The sequence below is a fragment of the Amphiura filiformis genome, chromosome 6 (genome assembly GCF_039555335.1).
Source record: "Amphiura filiformis chromosome 6, Afil_fr2py, whole genome shotgun sequence".
NCBI lineage: Eukaryota > Metazoa > Echinodermata > Ophiuroidea > Amphilepidida > Amphiuridae > Amphiura > Amphiura filiformis.
This window is the reverse complement of record NC_092633.1, coordinates 6,662,935-6,678,182: the sequence shown is the minus strand read 5'-3', so window position 1 is coordinate 6,678,182 and position 15,248 is coordinate 6,662,935. Positions and strand designations below refer to the sequence as shown.

The following is a 15,248-nucleotide window of genomic DNA, read 5'->3' as shown; positions in this document are numbered from 1 at the left end:
TGATATTGTGGTTTCTCGGAAAAGTTCTTTTATAATAAATTATCTCGCTATCTGAGGGGGAAAATAAATTAGCTCCACACCTCCACCTCAGACTAAAAAAAATATTTAAAAAAATTGCTCCACGTCGGGTCAACAAAAAGATTTGGTGTCAAGGGTGAAAACAAATTCATTTTCATCATTTATAATATTTTAGCCATTACATGTATAATTCCCCAATATTTTGATAAGAGGGTATGATCTATACAATCCTCCCCATGCATCATGTTGATATCTGTATGCGGCTTTTTGGCCTAAAAATAGCCTTTGCGTCTATTTATTCTATTTTTGTATAAACCATATTTCACACAATTTAGCTTCAATATGGCAAATATTAGGTGCTTCATGCGAATTTCTACCATAAACTTATTCTGTGGGTAGGTTTAGTTTCACACTTAAAGAATTGTTTTCCAACCCCAGCCCCCCTACCATGTCAAATACAAATCTATGCCACTGACTTGAAGGCCCTGCATTCGAGTCCCACATTCTCCCCCTTTTCACTAAATTTCCACAGCTTTATATTTTTAAATCACATTAAAATGGCAAAAAAATATATTTAAAAAAAAAACCGGTTTGTTTTTGTTTAATATAGTCTCTATTCAATTTCACTATTTTTTTTTTTAATCTGGCAATAAACTGTAGTGATTGTATCTGTTGACTTAAATATTTACAATATTATACCAAATAAAATTTAGGCCAAAACATTAGAACATTATGATTAGGTGTAGGCCTAGGTTTAACTCTTTAAAACTGTTACTCATATTAAAATGAAGCTTGTTTTCACTATGCAGCAAAAATAAGTTTTGTATAACAGTTTAGTCAAGAAATGGCAAATTTCTTGTCTTTACTTAATTATGTCTAGAATTTCCTCCGAAGTTTCATTCAAGACATAGTGAAACAAAAGTCAAGAAATTTACCACTTCTTGACAAAACATGATTTTGTTTTCATCATTTATAATAGTTTAGCTTCGTTTTTATATAATTCCCTAAAAATTTTGATAAGGGGGGTATTGACAATCCTCCCCATGCATCAAGTTGGCGTCTATGTAGCTTTTTAGCCTAAAAGAGCCTTCATGCCGGCCTATTCATTCTATTTTTGCACAAACCATATTTCACACAATTTTATATAGCTTTAATATGGCAAATATTAGGCACATCGCACAAATTTGTACCATAAACTTTTGTTTAAGGGATCTGGAATGAGCGTTTTGAGCGTTTCTACAGTATTTTTGTGGGACATGAGAGCACATCAGACATATCGAATTGCATTCTGAATACGAAGAATGTCTTTCTGATATCAAATAATTTTCATTTTTGAAATTCACGATATAATACAAATTTTATGACAAATTATTAAAATTACGCGTGTATCGTGTTTAGGGTGTAAAAGCATGAAATTTTGGAAAAAAGGGTAGCAAAATTGCAATTGCTAATATGCGGAAATGAAATTTGATGCAAGGAATAAAATCCCTGTTTAGGGTGTGAAAAAACAGGTGCGTGTTACCACTGCACGTTATGGTAACGTTTTAGGCAAGGGTTAAATCCTTGTTTAGGGTGCTTTTCAAAAGTTGATTATCGTGGATGGTATACATGCTACAATGGGATTGACCCCACCCAGGTTTTCAGAGCTAAATGCTCAAACAAACAAAACCTGAAAGACAGCGTCAAATTGGTGATAAAATAACTCCAATTGGGCTGAATTTTTTTTTTTAATACATGTATATGAATTTGAGCAACAAAAGTAACTGAAAAGTTTCAGGTCTGGGTTTTCAAATTTCACAACTACCCGCGGATACACGGAGTGCGGGGACTGGGAGCATGCAATCTCGTTAGATCCAGCATTTGATGGTTTGAAACCACGATTACTAGCAAATAATAAGATCAGGTGTAGTGATTTTATACCAATACTAAGGTACTATGAAAAGCTGGAATTCCAAACATGCACTTTTCATATAATGAAAATCTGGAAGACTCAAATTGATGATTTTGGTTGGATTTCCAAAATCTTCCACACCCTTTTCAGAGTCAATCTTCAATTCCAGTTGGAAATTTACATGTTTTTAGGTTGAAATATACATGTTTTTGAATTACCCTGTGGAAGATTTGTACTTTGACCTCAATTCCAGTTGGAATATTGACGACTCAACCTGTTGATTTTGGTACTATTTCAGATGTTTTTGAGTGGGAAATTTAACTTTATTTAACTTTCAGTCGGATACCCTGTGGAAGATTTGCTTTGCATTTTGACCTCAATTCCAGTTGAAATGTCGACTTCAATTCCAGATCTGGAATGCCTCAAACTGTTGATTTTGGTTGGAATTCCAAAATCTTCCACACCCTTGCCGTACTATTTCAGATGAAATCTAACCTCAATTCCAGTTGGAATGTCGATGACTCAAACTGATGATTTTGGTTGGAATTCCAAAATCTTCCACAGGGGGTGTGTGGATTTCAAATGGAATAGCCCATTATGGGAGAGATGCAGGTGATGACAAAGACCTTGCAGCCTGTTCTGATCAAAGTGATGCCCGGCTGTTCGTACACCCTACAGTTTGATCAGGTCATAAACGATGGGAATTGTTAGGCTTTTATCACTACGCGGAAAAGTAGACCCACATTAAAAGTGTCATAGTTCACCCGTCTGGTCTCTATTGTGCTTGTTAAAGAAAATAAACAACATATTGGACTTGAATGAATAATTTGAGATGCTTCTGGCATGATGACAATTCTGGAAATAAAATATATAGATATTAATCCGCGATGCTATAAAGCCCGCCGATTACGAGCTGATCAAAGTGTACCATGGTCCCTTGGCATCATGGAAGAGCAGTGTTTCAACACTGGATGATTTCCCCCTGAAATAAGACGAGAAAAAAAAAAGATTAAAAGATGTCGTAAGAGCATTGTTACTGCTATACATTTACTGCCTTCTGATTAATTGTAGTCCCTCTTTCTGGATACTTGAGACTAAAATTGGCAATGGTACACAAAGCACCAACCATGTTCCCACAGGGCAGGACAGCCTGCTTCGGTGAATCCACTACCAAATTCTGCAGTTCCCTGTAGTAAGTCAGGTTGTATCGCATACATGTTTTAGGGCCAAAATTTTCAATTATTTGTAATGACTTATTCATAATGTGTTTCCATTTGCAGCATCACTGTAGAAAATGTGGGAGGGCACTGTGCGATAATTGCACAGAACCAAGGTCATCATTACCAATCCTAGGATACGAGTTTGATGTAAGGATCTGTAAGGACTGCATTGAAACAATAACAGACGCAGAGTAAGTAGTCACACTATGTAAGATAATGTCAGATCAGAAAAGGACCTGGGACATTGCTGGGAAATCAGCCAGAGGTAAAATTCCATAACTGATGTTTCATGGATAAACTACTATACAAGCTGTTTCCAAGTGATTGGTACCCATCAATTTTCATTAATAAATAGCTGAGTCACATCAAAATTCAACCTAAAATATAAAAATAATTTGCAAATAAAATTATATAATAAGTCATTAACTATACATTTTGGACATTTCAAGAGTACCCAATGTTGCATTTGAAAGAGGCAGGCTTTTTAATAAACATTAAAATGTATGGGTACCAATCATTTTAACACACCATGTATTCATTATAATTAGCACCCTGGGTACTGGCTAAGTTACTCATGGGTGGGATTGACTCATTAAAATGATGAAATGCAAGTCAAAATTTAGAATTTACTCACATAATCATTAAAAATCAGGTGTATCAGAAGTCAAAATCATCATAATTTGTGTTTATTGAGGTATTGAGTTGTACAGGTGCATCAATAATGGGGCGCTTAGACAATTGTCACTTGAGAAATTCTGTAGGGATACTTATCAGGGGAGGGGCACTTATTAGGACAAAAATGGTACATGTCTTCTCTTCAGATTTAAGATAATATTCAAGTCAAATTTGATGTTGATAGTTTGATTTTTAGAAGGATCTGGCTGTCAGTGCAACAATATCCTAGAATGTCTTCATGTAACTTACTTGTATTCATTTTTTTGTATTTTGTATATCTAGTCGAGCACCAATGGCAACATTCCATGAAGCTAAACATGCTGTAGTTTATATGCATATTGATGATGTCAAAGGTCAGATGGTCACATGTGGAGTGGATAGAGTAATTAAGGTAGGTAGAAAGATTTTTGTTCAAATATATTTTTTTGGATTGGGGCAGATTTGGGCAGATTCTCATAAAACCATGAAAACTTATTTCATGAATGTAAGATTGCGTGACTCCCAAAGAGAATAGACTCTGCCATGTTTGTGTGTCACTCATGGAATAAGAATGTGCCTCTGGATTATTTCCGCATACACCCGGTAAACTTCAATTTGAAGTGCTTGCATGTGCTAAGTGCTAGACACAAATTATCGTTTGATATCAGACTTTTGTTGATAAAAAAATGGTGTGATTTTGTCAATAAAAACCGGTGTGACAAACCAACATAGCAGATTTACTAGAGCATTACACACAAACCAATTCTGAGTTGGTACTCTTTCTAATCTCTTTTTTTGCACATTTTATCATCTGGACAGATATTTTTGTTTAAAGATTTGTTTTGGGTGGGGAAGAATTTTGGAGTAAATTCTCTTAAAATGCAAGAGAATTTGTGAGTTTCACCAGATTTGCTGGTGTGAGAAAACTAAATCAATAAAAGAGCATTTTCCCAAGTTAATATCTATTTTATTCTTTTAATTTCTTTTAGTTATGGGACATCTCATCAGTTACGCTTTGAACAGCGCCTCCTAGTGGCCAAAATAAACTCCCAAGGATTGTGCAAGAATGACAGCAAGGTACACACCAAGTGTCATAGAGTAATTATATATTAATGATGTAACCAAATTTTCTCTTGTTTACATGGTTATGTAGCCTATGTATGTACCATTGTTAATAGACCTGATATGGTGCTGACAAAGTGAACATTTTTGTGCATTTCCCAATTTTGAACTGTTTTTTCTTTTTAAATTAGCATTTTATCAGCATCCTTTACACAAAAGGATTTGTTATTTGCATATTGATAAATTTTTTGTGTTAGCTTGGAAGACGAAAAGCAAAAAACTAAATGAAGTACAAAATTGTCCACATTGCCAGTATCAGTTAGTGTTTTTGGCAAGGCTTGTATATGGCCAGCCCCAAATAGGCTAGCCCAGTATGTAGTGATATTGACCCAGAAGAATAACAAACTAAAAGAACTTGTACTAAAATGGTGGCATTTGATTATTTCTTTGGCCCGGTTTTTATGAAAAGCGAAATTGTCACAAGTATTTTAGGGAACACTGGTACATGCCTATAGCCAGACAGGATGGGTGGGATGAGGCATGTGGTTGCAAAGTCCATCCATATAATGGTCCATTTTCCCGAGTACAAAACAAGAGAGGAAAAACCCACTTTATTTTTATGGAACAGTCACTTTTCTCGTGTGAGAAATTCTTAGTAAGCATCCAATATCATTAAAGGGAATTAATGTTCTTTTTTTTTACATGGAAGCCATGTTTGCCCAGAACTGTGCATGGGCCTGACTGTACAATGTGTACCAGGTTTTCTATATGGATTTTGATGCAAAGTAAAATAATTGTGACATGCCCTTTTATTTTTCAGACCTCTAGATTTGATATTTGATTGCTACAATGCTACCCCTATACAGTAAGCCAAAAAATAAAGGTACCAGTTACGTTCACCAGTGTATATCCTAACCAAAGACAGATATGTCATAATTGGAACCAGCAGCCAATAGCTGCATCTGTTAGCTCGAGTTTAAGACCTCATTCGTTGAAATTGTTCAAGAAATAAAGACACGACAATCCAAAAACCCAAGAAAGTGCCAATTTAAAAGTTGCAGTTTGCTCAATTGCATGCCCTATTGATTTGTACAGAAAGCGTTCGCGAACAAGAGAACTAGCGTCGTGCTTCCATTGATTAGAATACAAAAGTGCAAATTTTGATTTTGTTTCTTCATTATGTTTTAGATTACCGTTTCTTTAATTCATAACCAATTTCAACAAATGAGGTCTTAAATCAGAGCTAAAGAGTTCAGGTATTGGCTGTTTGTTTTAATTTGGACATATTTGTCTTTATTTCGGATATACAGGGGTGAACACAACTGGTACCTTAATTTTTTGGCTTACTGTAGTTAATGAATAATTGATGCAATGGGGTATTCCATTTCAAATGCATACACACACTATGGAAGACATGACCTTAATCTCACATATAAGGGGTATAGATTTCAAATGGGTGTTACCCATTCAGGTAACCCCATTTGAAATTCACACTACCAGTGTGGGAAATTAAGGCCATGTTTCTCTTAGGGGCGTATAGATTTCAACTGGAATGTCCCACGTGGGTTTAAATGCACATGTATATGTAAAGAGTTTTTCATGTATGGCATTGTCACATAATTATCAGGTGAAAGATATTTTTATTTTATGCCAAGCATTTAAAATTTTTGTTTGATGATGTAATTAAATTGTGCAATGCTAAAAATGAAACAATCTTACGGTAAATTAACAGTGAGAGAATGTACAAAAACAGAAGAAATTGATTTTGTAAGACTTCTTACAAGTTACCCATGTTTACATTGGTGACAAGTGAAAAGAATGGTGATTCAACAATGTGAACACAGATGACATGTTGCCCTACTATGACATAAGGACATATATCAAATATTGGCAGAAAACTGGGCACATACTGTGCTTAGCTTGCATTGATTTGTACATGTATACCAATTTTAAAGGGGTTAGATTCAGGGTAAGGGGTTTGAAATGTTGGTATTTCAGATTTTCTAAAAACCAACTGTTTGAAGATGTCTAAGCTGAAACACAATGTTTGAAAAAAGCCAGTGCCCTTTTGTCATGATAGGGCACCCGAGTTAGCGAATACATTGATATCCTTGTTATTTTCAGGAGCAAGGTGCTTGTACATTTCTTATCTTTGATTCGTTAGAATTATATACCTCATTTATTTAGACCAATAGTAAATGCTTGGTACAAATACATTGATCATATCATTATTTGCATGATGACTGATTAAAATGTTATATGAATTTAATTTTTTATTTCCAATCAGTAAGACATGTTGGTATGCATGTGTTTTTATGGCAGTCAGTCAGTCAATGCAGTCCATGCAATATTTTAGTGATGACTGTGGTAACAGATTGTTAGTACAAAGTTGAATTATAATTTAACTTGAAAAAATAATAAGGTCAGGGTCATTTTAGATCATGTATTGTTATGCATGGTATATACTTTTTGTATAACTTGCAAAGTGTGTGTTTCGTTAGTGTTAAAAATGAAGCAGGTTTGTACATGGTAATATTGAATGTTTGGATTGGAAATCACCAAAGAAGATTTTCACAATATAACAAAAGGGTAGCTAGTGCAGAGTGTAAGCATCCCAATATCTTTGTCCCCATGATAGTACACTGAATCCACTACTTCTTCAACAGCCACACACAGCTAATTTGTTCCGCCATGTTTAACATTGTTGAGAGAGGGGCTGAAGGACTCGGGCTAAGTATGACATCAGGCAAAAATACAATTCCCACTACGCATGCTCTGCAGCCGATCATCAGCTTTAAGAGCTCTTTTTGTTACGTTCTGCGCATCTAATACGCATTTTTCATGTTCACAACTCAAGAAAATCTGACTTTTGGTCAGTTTCTGATTTCAAAGCCCAGACAGAAGTGTACTGTATTCTTTCAACACAGGTTTTCCAAGTGCAAGCCTTACAATAGATGTAGGCATTCAAAGATCGTACATATGAATATCAATAGCAGATACACCACCCTATGCCATGCATAACTCTGCCAGCCCAATTCCCCTAGTACACCTTGAAAGGACCCACTAGAATTCTATAGAGATATTACAAGCTTATTGTCCCTTTCAACAATAGGATTTTGATTATGACGACGTCACAATGGAGCCACATGATTTGCTGGGCAATTTCTATTGGTTAGTTTTCCACCTGTACACAAATTTTTATTTACCTGGTGTTAACACTGTGTAGTGCCAGACAAATTCATTAAGAGTGTGAAATTGATTATTTGCACATTAAAGAACACATTATAATCATTTTCTGGCACATTGTGTTTAAAAGATGTTTCCATGGTTTGGTCTGGCTGAAAAGGTCAAATTGCACCTAAGTGGCTTGTACAGCACATGGTGTATACTAGGATACTGTGAAAATCTGCTTTGGGAAATCATAAATCAAATGATCTATTTCGGACTACCGTCCCTATTTTTATAGTCTATAATTGCAAGTCTATGTATGACCTAAAAAGCTTCCAAGCACTAAAAATGTTGGTAATATGTAAAATATACACAATTGAAATAATTGGTAAATGTTCTTAAATGATAGAGTATAACCATAAGTTCCTATGTCCTCCAATAGTAGTGTCTTTGCATGATGTCCTTCCCCATTCATAATACAAAGTGTAAATTATATGAATAATTATTATTTTTCTAGACAATAGACTGTGTTGACTTGTTAATTGTTCTTATAAAGGTGCAAGTTTCTGTACCACTAATTAGCTTAATGTGTGTGTATTTGAACAACATGAAACCTGGAATATAATTATTATGAATTAAGCTATACATTATGATGTATATATTCAATCATGCTGTGGTACAACAAAATATTTGTATTTGAATTTTCAAGGTTTTTTTTTTGAACTCCCTAATATTTTTGTAATTCTTAATTTAGGCACCCCTAAGTCCTACTAAGTTTAATCCTGAAAGTACTTATATGCACAGTCTGATTTTGTAAGGAGAATACAAATTGTTGTGCATTTCACATGATCATGTATGCTATTTACCCAGTGCCTTGCATATGATTTGATATGTTCTGTTCTAGCATACGTCTTGTGACAACATCTGTCTTGCGAATTTTAAAAATCAAATATTTAGTGTCAAGAAGGTTATGTGTTGTGCTCTGCTTTACTAAATACTACCAATTTATGGCAATTTTAATTTCTAAACTGGGAATTTCCTATCTTTCCCAATATTAACAAAATTGATTTTTGAAAATAATCTGCTTTAATATGAATTTTCCTTAGATGGGTATGTCTAGATGTCTTGCATATCTATTTATTAGGATATACAGTGTGTGGTCATTGTTGTAAGTAAATTGTCCCATCATATAAACCAGTATTTTTTCCTTAGTATGTCCCCTTATTCCTAGTTACAGTGCCTGACCTAATAAGCATAATGTTATTTGTATAGCCATAAAGAATTTGTTGTGTGAAATAGAAAAGGCTATTTTTTTAATACAGCGTTTCTGCTTTTAAAACCCCATAGTGGGATGTTGAGGCATGTCAAATTAAAAAACTAAACATTCCACTCTAACTCAGTTGCAAAAGATGGCCTAAAAATAAATGGTTGTATTGGCATAACAGGCCAAATAAATATAGGGTCGGTAGGTAGGGAAAGCTCATTCAAACATTTACTTTTCCAACATATCATGTGTTCATAGAAGTGCTGGAACATGATTCATTACAGACTCTTTGAGCAACATCACCAGTCGTTTGATCCTTTAAAATGACTTTACCTCTGTATTTTCTGAGCATTGACAGAAAATGTTGTGGTGCCATCTTGATGTTTATGTACTTCTGTTATTTCAGCTCAATATCACAATTTTTCAGGGCAAGGGCAGGGCCTATTTTTAAGGTAGGTCACATAATGCTAATACAACAATTAGTTTGTTTGGCTGAAACAGCTATTGATATCTAAATGTCATAATTGTCTTTTATTATTTCCAGGGAAGTTGAAAAAGATGGATGGTCTGATTCTGTAGTAATTTTTACAATACACATGTATTGGACTATTCCAGTTGAACTGAAATCCATACACACCCTATGGAATACATGACCTTAATCTGCCACACATGGAGTATGAATTTCAAGTGGGGTTACCTGAATGGGGTGGGAGATTAAGTTCATGTCTTCCATTGGGGGTGTATGGAGTAGCCCATTACATGTACCCAAAGCAGTATGGGTGGTATGGTACCCCGTCCCCACCATTCCCTTCTTGCATGGTTCCGTCATTTTACACTATGTGCGGAGAGTGCCCCGAACTGGCAGCATACATGAAAGGAAGAATTACGTAACCTTACACAGAATGTTATATGACTGGTTCAATTCCCATTCATATTTGCTGCCAGTTCGAGGCTCTCCCTGCACATAGTGGATAATGGCGGAACCGTGCAAGTAGCGAATAGGGAATGGGGCTACGTCTTTGTTGATAGCATGTCAAGGTCTACACACAGAATAGAAAAGAGCAAGTAACAATCATGGTTGCAAATTGTTGAAATTGTTTAGCTTCAAATGGTTTGAATCATTGCAGAAAATATATATGTATTGGGAAGAACTAAAAGGACCCAATCTTGAATGATTTGTAACATGCTCAAATTCTCTTCTATAGAAATTAGTATTGGAACATTAATAATGCTGCTATAGATCTTTCCTTAATTATTTTATTTTGTATTTTTGCACTCTGTAAAATTATAGCACTTATCTGCTAGATAGAGCAAACAATTTTCAAATTGTTTTTTATAATAATTAATTTGTATCCGTGTATGTGAATAGAGGCATGGACAGCAACACAATGGCCTGGTTCAAATGATTGAGATTTAACATGTCCTACGCAAAACTTGCAATATTGCAATTATGAGTTGCGTGTAGGATAGTATCGGCCTACTTGTATATGTGGGTAAGGGAAAACATACTGTTCAGTAACTTCCCAAATTTCAAATGATAATTTCATTATACAGTTTTGGAATTCACCAAAACTTACACTGTGAATATTTTAATACCATTCTTGTGGCATCTTGGATTTGCAGTAAGGGAACTCCCCAGATGATGTATGGGTTGTGCTTAAGAAGTGTTAAAGGGGCATTTTGTGATCCATAGCCTTGATTTTGAATTATGTTCTGGTATACCAAACCAAAATTACAACAGAGTGGCCTGTGGAGCAGTATAATACACAAAATCATGCATAACTTGCAAACTCAAAATCAGAATCGAATGAAATTTTGGGATTAAGCTTTTTTCGTGGATATTTACTGAAATATATCATAAAAAGAGGATGCTAGAATCACGAAATACTCCTTTAACCAACACTAAATCAAACATTTGAACCAGCCCAGTGTTTGATTTTCACCAAGTATGCAAAAATCGGAGGTCACTATATCTATGATCAGTTGAACTTCATATTTTATTTAGATTATTGAAGATGTTGTGAAGTTTATGCATTCTAGAATATGGTGACATTATGTCCTGGGACACTTTGACTTTAGATAGATTTATTTATTTTACAAATTTCATTATGTATAATTAGAGCTCAAATTTTGCATATGTGTTTGTATACATTATGTATCATGTTAAGTTGTAAGGAAAGAGGTAGAAAACAATGAATGAATTAATTGCCTATACTATACTTCAGTTCTCCTCAAAGTTCAGAAATGATATCAATGCTTTTTCATGGCCCAGAAGCATACTGACAAACCGCCTTATATGTGACATGATCAATGGTTCGAAAATGAGTTTTACATATGTTTCTGAAGAGGACAGTTAGAGCTTTCACAAACTTGAAAACCCCATGTTGATACGTCTTTTTGTTACGAAGTTATGTCAATTTATCAATTGCTGAAAACAATATAAAACAAACAAATTTTAACACATTCTTTGCCAATATCTCAAAATCAATATGAGCGACATCCGACTCATTGCCCTTGATCGTGTTACATATGAGTGCATGTATGCTGTAGTTTGATCAGCTCGTAATCTACAGGCCTTATAAAATCACAGATTAATATATATTTTATTTCAAGAATTGTCTTGTGACATCTCACCAGAAACATCACAAACGATTAATTCAAGTCTTACCCTTTTTCTACTTTCTTTAACACGCACATTATAATAGACTATCTCCCTCTTAACGTGAGTCTACTTTTAAGTGTAATGGTAAAAGCCTAACAATTCCTGCTGATTACGAGTTGATCAAACTATATGTGTGATTCATTTAAGGGCTGGGGTATGAACGTTTAGACAGTATTTATTTTGGGACATTAGAGCACATCAGACATATCGAATTGCATTCTGAATACGAAGAATGTAATTCTGATATCAAATAATTTTGGTTTTTTGAAATTCGCAATTTAATACACATTTTATGGCAAATCATTAAAAATTGATATTTTTGATATATAACAGTACTCGAAGTAAACTTTATAAATCTGATGACTTATACTTAACGTGTTTGTAGGTGGGATGAAATGCCGACGATCAATTGAAAATGTTGACCTTTCGTATTGAAGATATGGATTTTTTTCCCAAAACACCAAAAAAAAATTAGGTCTTTTTGGGAAAAAAATCTGTATCTTCAATATCAAAGGTCAAAATTTTCAATTGACCGTCGGCTTTTCCTCCCTGCTACATACACTTTAAGAATATATCATTAGATATATATAATTTACTTCGAGGACTGTTATATATCAAAAATGTGAAAAATATCAAATTTTATAATTTGTCATAAAATTTGTATTATATTGTGATTTTCAAAAATGAAAATTATTTGATATCAGAAAGACATGCTTCAGATTTAGAATGCAATTCGATAGGTCTGAGGTGCTCTCATGTCCCACAAAAATACTGTCTAAACGTTAATAAACGCTTCATTTTAGATCCCTTAACATGCTTGATTCAATCGAAATATGCAGGTCTACGTCACTATTGAATTTAAGGTGAACCATAGCACATGTTTCAGCCACACTGTCCAATGCCATGCTGAACTACAGAAATGGGTAAAGGAAAATCTGATTCAACATAATATTTGTTCCGGCAAGGAGCAACAATTATGGGTATTATGTTTTGCTAGATATGTATTTGGAGCTAATAATGGTTTGTGAAGAACACTCTCAAACTATGATTGAAATTTATTCTTTCCATGGCATAAGCCAAGATGGAAATCTTTCTTCCTGGGCTTACTCAGTGAAAGAATTGGTTTCAATTATTCCATTGACATCGAGTACTAAGTAACTTAATCAATTATGATGCACTGAATTTGTGCAGGAAACACCACAGATCTCATTTTATCGTTAGATTTAGCACAGAATTGTTTGTTTCCTTTTGCTGTTTGTTGGTAAGGTCCGGGGGTAAGGTACCACATACATGTACCCCAGATTTGTCTCCATGGCTAACAGCAGTATACAGGGCGGAACAACGAGTCCAAATTCTCCATATCAATTTCTGTTAACTGGACACATTCCATTCTCTGTCTGACAAGAGGAGGTTTGTGTCTGTAAACTTAATACAACTCAAAATTCACAAGGATTGAATTGGACACCTAGCTTATGAATCTACTTTAAAAATGATATTATTATACTGTGGAATGGATTATTTTTGCAGGGTTCATTTTTCATGATTTTAACTGGTCTGAACTGTTCACTGTTTGAACCAGTTAAATATTGAAGCCTGTGGGTAAAAAATGCTTTGCGAGGTTTAGATTTACGGTTTGCTGTTTAACGGCGCAATGTGTGAAAACTAAACCCATGAGTTAATTTCCCGTCATACAGTAGGTGACACCCTGGCTCAAACAGATGTATATGAAACGACTGTTGTATAATGTACAATGTAGCCTTCTAGTGCTGTACATGGCATCTGTTGTACAATGTAGCCTAGTGCTGTACATGACGTCCACTCTGTGCTTGTAAATATAAAATGCATATTAATTCAACATTTGTTTATATATTTAACTGTGATTTCAATATGAGGCTTGTTTCCTACATCGGACGATCATGAGAAAACATTTGACCTACTACATATAGTGCACACAGTGCTAGCCTCTTATGGGATCCCAATAGCCTAACCTAGCTAGTTTGTATTTATTCTTTTCCTGTTTATTAATACAACACATGTGTTATACCATGACACAGCTTGATTTTGACACTTATTCATTGGCAATTAAAAGTTCTAAATATGTCGAGCAAATTGTACTGTGACCAGTGTTTGAAAGAGGTGGGCCCTACCGTCAGGCCAAAAGCCAGTAAAAATCAGTGCGGATTCACTGAAATGCTACCCTCTACTAGGCCTGAGCCAACAAGATGGATTCAACTTCAACATCAATCCATTTGGCATTACCTGTTGATTTGTGAGTTTAAAGTCTTACTAAGTGTCACAAAATGTGGACCAGTGTAACATTAAATTTTGTACAATTTTAAGTATGGGCTTGTGAAAATGGACAGGTGTGTAGATTTGAAACCCAAGGACCCAAATGGTCCTTGAAGATTTTGGCCTATTTCAAGCACCGAGTCTGCAACTGATGTGCCTGGAGAACTAGCTGAAAATGTTAATTCTGAAAATCCCATCTAAAGACACTCATTCACTGGAACTGAAATGATCATGCGCTTTATAGCCAAATAATATTTTAATAATGGGCAAGTTGAAATGCTGATAGGTTGCGATATACATCAGCTGTTCTAATCCAAGTTCATATTTACGAAGTTAGGCATGCTCCTTGTTATGACACAGAATGCGCAATAATTACCATTACCTACGCAACAGAACATATTTTGAGTTTTATTTCACGGTAGTTTGGGTGTAGCTGCTTCAGAGGGAAGTGCACAATGTGGTATAAAAATGCATTTTGAATATTTTATATACACCATGGGCTAAAAGGTTCCATAAATTATTTGACCCATTTGATTTGTCAAATGCAAACGGTTACCACAGAGTGTACTTCCCATGTCAATATAGTATACAGCCCAACCTCTTTTATCCGGCCATGATGGGACCAAGCATTGGCCAGATAAGTGAAAATATCCGGATAAGTAAATTATGTGTAATTCTGCATTGAATGTCCAAAGTTAAAATTGGGGACGAGCGATTACTCTCCATGGGAAAATACACTAAAAAGATTATTTTGTTTATCACATTGCCGTGTACAACAAAGAGGGTATGTCCTCAAAGCACTCACTACAAGGTGGCATGGTATTGAAAAATGTGTTTTTCATTTTAATATCAATAGGCTCGATAACAGAAAGATCCGAATAAAGGAAGTCCGGATAAGGGAGGTCGGACTTTATCTGTTCCGTTAAATATTTACTCCCGTTTTATATTTTACACAGCGAGGCAGATTGGCTCTACTTATCTCATCACATTCAAGTTGCATTTAAACACATTAGAGGTCAT

At 34.8% G+C, this 15,248-nt stretch overlaps 1 protein-coding gene across 1 annotated transcript in view; it reads left to right on the top strand.

Moving 5' to 3' along the window:
• Positions 1–6,890, top strand: part of LOC140154896 (WD repeat and FYVE domain-containing protein 2-like) — a 30,800-nt gene extending 23,910 nt beyond the window's left edge. The window contains exons 9-11 of the mRNA XM_072177550.1: positions 3,190–3,320; positions 4,087–4,195; positions 4,773–6,890. Coding sequence (XP_072033651.1) covers positions 3,190–3,320; positions 4,087–4,195; positions 4,773–4,802 — 270 coding nt within the window. The 3' untranslated portion in view covers positions 4,803–6,890. The remainder of the gene's footprint in view (positions 1–3,189; positions 3,321–4,086; positions 4,196–4,772) is intronic.
• Positions 6,891–15,248: the final 8,358 nt, after the last annotated feature.